The following is a 7,242-nucleotide window of genomic DNA, read 5'->3' as shown; positions in this document are numbered from 1 at the left end:
GCCGCCGAAAGTGAAAAAGGTAGTGCCGCAGACAATAGATGAGAGGAGAGGAATGTAACAGGCGCCCCGCTGCGGCGAGACGCCGAAACACACTTCTTTCGAGCGATGGAATGTCCGCTCGTGCTTCTCGCGTTCTTCGCGCTACCGCTTCTTTTCTCGTCGGGTTTGTGAAAACCTTGTTTCGGGTCCTCGCCGCTGCAGAAGCTGTTAGCTGAATACCAGAAATGCTCTGTGCTACCAGATCCTCGCGCTCCAAATCTGCGACCGGGCACTCTATGACTCCCGTCGTCGAACTGCCAGGCTTTGTGAGTATATATGAGGCTATGGTTTAGCGCACCGGAGCTCGGAGCGCGTGGTGCGAAAGCTCGCTTTGCTGAAGATCCCAGGGATCCTGGGTTCAATCCCCACCCCTGCCTGTTTCGATCTGGATGAGCATTGTACCGGCGCGCGATCGTGTATCACTACTGCGTGGTGCACGTTAAAGACGCCAGTTTAACAATGGAACTGCACCGGCTAAATTGCTCATCTACAGCGTAAAACAGAATCGCCGCACCTCAAGGGCAGACCGACCTTACGCTGCATTAAACACGAATGTTATTTGAATGCCATATAAAGGCAACGTCACGAGAAACCCAGACCACGTGCGAAGTCTTGTCGACATTTGAGATCCAGAAGTGCTTACTTTTTTTACTTTAACATTATCGAAGAGGCATAGATGGCAAATACATTTTTCGCATACGTAGAATTTGTTTGTCTCAGTAAGCCAGACACAACCACCGATATAACAATGTTTTTTCTTTGCAGCTTCTTGGCGCCCGTCCCCGCGTATAGCGGCGTCGGCGTCGCCGTAACCTGCGCGCGTTGCATTGTGGGACGTCACAGACGTACAAACCAATTAAATTCCCGGTAAATTTAGTGGAGAAACTGAATTGGTTTGTAGGTCTGTGACGTCGCACAATGCTACACTGCACATTCAGTTTCCCCGCTAAACTTAGCGGGAAAACTGACGTCACGTGACCTCAACACCCATTCACTTCCCCGGCTAAATTTAGCGGGGAATTGAATCGGTGTATGTCGCTGTCGGCGTAACCGCGTGCGTTGTATTATACGTCAGACCTATACGCCAATTAAGTTCCCCGCTAAATTTAGCAGGGAAACTGAATTGGTGTTGAGGTCACGTCAGTTTTCCCGCTAAATCTAGCGGGGAGACTGAATTTGTGTATGGGTCACGTGACACGAGGTCATTTGACGTCATTTTCCCTGCTACATTTAGCGGGGAAACTGAATTGGTGTTAAAGTCACGTGGCGTCAATTTTTAGCTAAATTTAGCGGGGAAGCTGTGATGTCATGTGACGCCACTTGCCACGACTTCACGAACTGCGGCTTCACGAAATCCAGAGCAACTAGCCAAAGAGCCTTTCACGTTAAGACAAACAGACATCACGCGCGTTGCATACGGTACTCCCACTGTACCCTCCTCCTCTACTCTGAAAAATGAAAAAATTACATAAAATGGAGCACTCTTGGAGAGTGGAATCAACTGTATATTTAAAATAACTAACCGCAAAAAAATTGCACTTTTTTAAACGATTTTTAGCAACATAGAGTTGGTTTCATTCTCGCAGAACGCTCCGTTTCTTTTTGTTTTTGTTTTTGTAAAGTTTAGTGCAAGGTGTGTGGGAAATCCTGTGTATAAATAATATATCCATTCTATCACAGATGGCTCTTCTTGAAAAGCGCGCAGTTTATTCATAAATCAACGATGAGGCACTTTGTGGAAGGATTTCTGAAAGTCAATAAAAATTGCCCGAGTCTCCATTTTACAGTGCAGGTTATTATGTATGTCAGCTATGAATTAAAAACGCTGGGTCTCACAGGGAAGAGACCGCCGGAATCCGTGGTGGTTAACAAAGAGGAGGTTGTTCACAGACAAGTGATCCATGATATTTGAAAATAATACACGTTCTATTAGTTTGTTCAGAACGCTCGCCAGAGAGATTGGTCGGTAGTTTGTAAACTCATTCCTTTGACCGCTTTTGAAAACAGGGGTGACGTTTGCCAGTTTCCAGTCGGCAGGTATTTGCCCAGTATTTAGGGATCGTTGAAAAATAGAACAGAGAAAAGCGGAAGCCTCAAATTTACTAACCTTAAGCAGCTTCGTTAAAATATTATCAGGCCCAGGGACTGAGTGTGTCGGCAGATTTTTTATTGACTATTGAATTACATCCGCTGATAGAGTAATTGGACTCATTTGTCCCACTATATTGTAATCGGGCGACTCTGGTAGGAGAAAGGTGTCTTCAGAAAACATTCCGCTAAAAAAATTGACTAAACCGTTCGCACACCGTAGCAGTGTCGAGCTCATCTCCGGAAGAACCAGTGAATTGGTAGAACTTGGTCGCTTGCTCGGGGTTAACCCCACTCCAAAATATTTTTGGGGTTAGTTTTCATAAGACTCCGGAGGTCTTCGTTGAAATGCTCGTTCTTCGCTTTTTTTTTTTCAATTCTGTCTTGCGTATTAGCTTGGCTTCATCGTACATTGTCCATGCAGAAGGAGACAACGATGAGTTGGCTATTTTATGTAGTCTGTTTTTTTTTTTTTAGTGAGCAGTCTTTTAAGACAGCTCAAAAATCATGGTTCTTCAAAAGAAAACCGGATATTTATTGTTGGAATGAACTGATCACAGAGGTCTAGTAACTTTTGTTTAAATAACCTCCAGTTTTCACGAACTGTTCTAGTGTCAAATTCAGTCATGTATGCAGTTGAAAAGGATTGTAGGCTTCGGCAGAAGCCATTTATATTAGCTCGGGAATAATTGTCGAGAGATTTGTCCAGTGGACTGTGTTTTTCCGTGGGGATAACCAATTCGACGTCTGTGGAAACATGATCACTTAGTTGTTTTATGAAATTCACTACAACTACATAGTCAGGTTCAGAAATTAAGAAAATATCAAAGAAAACAGAGTTACGGGTTGGTTTGTCAGCCATTTGATAAAGAGAGAAGGAATTTATCACGTCTACAAAGTCACGACTTTGCATTAGGAAGTTTTTACCACTGGTCAGACGATATGAGATTCAGAGCAGCAGGTGATTTTATTTCAGGACAATTGAAGCCTTCGGAAAGAACAATGAGGTCATTTGGATAAGATAAGTCACACACAAAACAAAAAATTGTAATAAGCCGATTGAGCTAAGGCGGCAAAAAAAAAAAAAAATATTGATGCCTTTATTATGAGGAGTCCTTGACTTCTTGCGTACGCCTTGACCTGATTTCGGTCTCCTCGTTGTCTTTTGTGATAGATTAGTTAATAAACGCTTTGGCTTATCTACTCAATAAGACCTAAATTATCGGCTTAATTAAGCAAATTTATGCTGAAGTAGCCTTCCTATTTGACACGCACGTTATCTGCGGTTTGTTCTCGTGCAGCCAGTGATAAAAAGGGTTCAAATGGCATTTAAGACCTAGAATCTGGGTAAGTTTTTAAGTCACGCAGAAACCCGGCATTCGATCTACTTGGTTCTCGCCCCTCCATTGTAAAAAGGTAAGCTCGCCACTAGAGAGAGCTTTACACATATTCCTTCATCTGATCGAAGCCTAAGCTAGGTATAGTTCTCCACAATCAAGTTACCGGTGTCACGCGACATATTGGAGAACCGTGAATGGGTCGTTCCGCTATTTGCTTCGGTACCCATGGTTAGGAAGTGTTGAACAAAATATAGTTGGTACGATAAGGAAAGACATGCGCTTAACGTCTCTTTTCCCATCTAACTGTCCAGAGCGAACCACATATTCGACAGGAACACAGTTTGTTTTTACCAACATCACCCATAGTAGAAAGGTAAATCAAACATATAAATAGTAATAACGCGGTAGCCATACACGCATATGCGAGGTGATGCCAGAGTGAGACAGCTGCATGTGTAGAGAGCAGGCGCTATGCGCGATCAAAAACAGGTGACATAAGCACATGCTCCTTTGCATCAATGTCTCACCTTCCCCTTCATATTGAAGACAGGTGACATCCGAACGTTTTACACCCTAAAACACGCACCTTCGTACGTTTTCGACCATTGTTGTACTTTGGTTCAACGTTGATGTGTTGCCCAAATATATCAAAGCTCTCAGTCAATCCATACGGCCAAGATGTTTTCATGTAAAGGCTGGTTAAGACATCTGCAACGAGCGGGTTGACTACTACTGCGTCCCTTGCGGCCAGAGCGACTATAACGACCGCTCTGCTGCGCGTGCACACTTACGCAAGAAACGAGGCAGCCCTGGAAAACATGGCACAGCACTCTCCATAGCAGTATCAGTTTGGATCCTAGCGTTTTAGTTTCTCCCCCCCCCCCCCCCCCCCCCCGTTCCCCCATTCAGAAGGAAAACAAAAGACAGGAATAAAACGCCGATTGCCTGTCCGCACTAACATGTCGCCCTATGTAGTACAAACGCCATTTTATTTATTTGTATGACGTCAGATTTAAACCTTATCAGTCAAACCCGAAAAGACATTAGTTGCATTAATGGTGCTTTAAATCGTTTTGTATTCCGCCGTCCGAAAAATGCTTTCTTCTCCCGCAGAACGATAATGGCACTGAAAGTAGCCAAGTCGCTGATCTTGGTCCTCCTGTCTGCTGTAATTTGCACGGGACATCCTAACGGAGCTGACGACGAGGCCTGCAAAGACCTGTATCCGTCCCACGGATACACTGCCAAGAGCGCCGCTGAGGGCCACGCCGAGGGCTATCGTCTCATCCAAGACAAAGAGGACTTCAAGCCGGGCGACGTCATTACAGGTGGGTCTTCGCATTTCTATTTCCTTGACGGACATGAAAAAAGGAACTGCACATTTTTAGAATACTCTGGGTGTCTCTAAAGACATCTTGACGGCGCGTGACTACCTCGCTGTCGAATTTCTACTGAAGGTGCGATGTAGTATCGTGAGATACTGTATACGTTCGCCTGTTCACCTAATTAACTTTGCTCATGATCTCAAGAATTACTGTGAGGTTCAAATAGCTACCTATCCTATCGAGATATTTTATGATGTTGAGATAGGAACGATGACTTCACAGTGTTCAAATTACAACGTGCCCATTTGACGGTACGGTATAGCGTATCCGAGTATTTGTTTCAAATGGTTCATGTCTAGGCGCTGATGGGTTACTGCAAGAGATCAGAGTAGATATACGCGGGCACTAAGCCTCCCTGTTTAACTTTTTGCTACATGAATTATGGAACTGGAAATCTATCTGAGTTCTATCAAGATTTCAAATTTTTATCAATGATTCCTTGTCTGCAATCTGGATTTCATGTTCCCAAAAACAATTTCAGATCGATTTCACGACACAAAACCAGTCCAGTCCACGGTCCAGCCCAGTCCAGTCCAAATTAACGACGACTGCATGACGTCCAGGGCGATAAATTTCTACACATTTAAAAAGAATTTGTATATGCCTTGCGGGCAGGCAGACGTTTTAACCGACAATTTAGAGTTAGGCTTGAGAATCCCACAGGGGTTCTCAACCAAAACTCTGAGAGATGTTTTAAAAGCCGCACCACAGGGAGGGTTCAGCATACTTTTCGTGTACAGTGACACTGTCTTCTGAGGCCTCTCCCTTCATGGGGTTCCTGATCAAGGCTTTCGACGAGAACGAGAAGGACGTGGGCTCCTTCAGGAGCACCGGGTCCGACTCGAGGGCCTTCAGCCACTGCGCCGGAATCACGCACACGTGGAGGAACCTGAAGAAGAGGGTCGTCGTCCTGTGGCTGGCACCAGAGGACAGATCCGGCAAAGTCCACTTTAAGTAAGTTTGCCCGATATATGCTTGGGCAAGCTGGAAAATCAACGTAGCCGCAGATATTTCTCTTTGCATGGTCTTCACAATCTCCATGACGAATTTGCTTCAATTCACATAACAAATATAACCCATAGAGTGTTCCACGTAGGTTCTCCAATGTGTGTCCTTAATCGTTAGGCAGAAAATGCTATTAGGCGGGCGCTCTCCCTTCCGAGATTGTCCTTCTGTCATAATTGTTTAATTGTCTATTGCATCCAGTCCAACATTTATTTGTAACAATAAGAACAGCCCATTATGCCAGAATATCAAAGTCACTCATGAGTCATAATTAGCGATCACCGGATTGCTGTGTATGAAAGCTTCCAATTATTTATTCCATAAAGTTTTTAAACATTCCTGTAGTTAAGCCATACTCAGCATTGCGTCGACTTTTTCATATTCATTGTAGTGCGGAAAAAAGAATACTGTCTAGTAAGCTTCTCTACCGAAAAACCTAGTTTAACTTTTCGCTATCTGTATTATGGAATTTGAAATATACCTAGGTTCTTTCTGGATTTCAGGTTTTCAGAGCTTATTCTTTCGTCTTTAATCTGGATTTCAGGTTTCCAGAAACAATTCCAGTTAGATTACCAGTTTCATGATCTACATAAAAAATATTACTGTGTTTCTTCCAGTAGGGTTGCCTTCAATAAAATGTGTGTTTCGTATCCACAAGCGTAAACATAGCTTCCAGGTTTATCTTCTCGCTACTGAGAAACACGCGGTCACTGACAGTAATATACTCGTACATATAGGCAACCAGTGGTAAACGCGAACATAAAGGAAAGTGCGTAGCCACGTTGTTGGTACATCAACTAGAGTTACACAGCGAAGCTTAATCAAAGGCCCTACAGATCCAGAGGAGGAATGAGTACTATTAATGTTGGTATATGAAACCTAAATATTAGTAATAATACATTAGACAAGGTTCAAGTTGGACACAATAAACATTAATATAAAATTTCGATAACCCAATATTTTATTTACACACTTAAGTGGGGATATACCCATATCACGCGATAACCACAACAGTATTTTGGCGCGAAGCAGGTGAATATTTAAGTTCAGCTAATATTTAGTGCTGCACCAGCTCCTACTATATGGTGACAACATGTAATGTCTTTTTGTTCCAGGGTCACAGTCGTCAAACAAGTAAAGAACTTCTACCACGCCATTCCAAGCACGTTAGCTTAAACCGGCCCATTGTTTTTACGACAGAAGAACAAAATAAAGACTATAGATGCTCAGGCTGTTTTTTTTTTTTCTTTCGAATTTGTGTAATTTTGAAGTTTACCGGGGATTGGATTGAATCCCTACCAATTTGCGTACAAACATGCCGGGCGTGTACGGGCAATGAACACAGTGGCTTCTGTCTGATTGCACCTGCCGTGCGCGAATTCACA

At 43.5% G+C, this 7,242-nt stretch overlaps 1 protein-coding gene across 1 annotated transcript; it reads left to right on the top strand.

The window, feature by feature from the left end:
- The first annotated feature begins 3,435 nt into the window (after nt 1–3,435).
- LOC8029119 (putative ferric-chelate reductase 1) lies at nt 3,436–7,087 on the top strand. Its single transcript, XM_002403324.3, has 4 exons — nt 3,436–3,543; nt 4,581–4,795; nt 5,593–5,806; nt 6,973–7,087. The coding sequence occupies exons 2-4, from the start codon at nt 4,588–4,590 to the stop codon at nt 7,031–7,033; spliced, it is 483 nt and encodes a 160-aa protein (XP_002403368.3). The 5' UTR covers nt 3,436–3,543; nt 4,581–4,587; the 3' UTR covers nt 7,034–7,087.
- Nucleotides 7,088–7,242: the final 155 nt, after the last annotated feature.

The sequence above is a fragment of the Ixodes scapularis genome, unplaced genomic scaffold, assembly GCF_016920785.2.
Source record: "Ixodes scapularis isolate PalLabHiFi unplaced genomic scaffold, ASM1692078v2 PGA_scaffold34__4_contigs__length_609834, whole genome shotgun sequence".
In the NCBI taxonomy this organism is placed as follows: domain Eukaryota; kingdom Metazoa; phylum Arthropoda; class Arachnida; order Ixodida; family Ixodidae; genus Ixodes; species Ixodes scapularis.
This window is presented reverse-complemented; position numbering and strand designations above follow the sequence as displayed.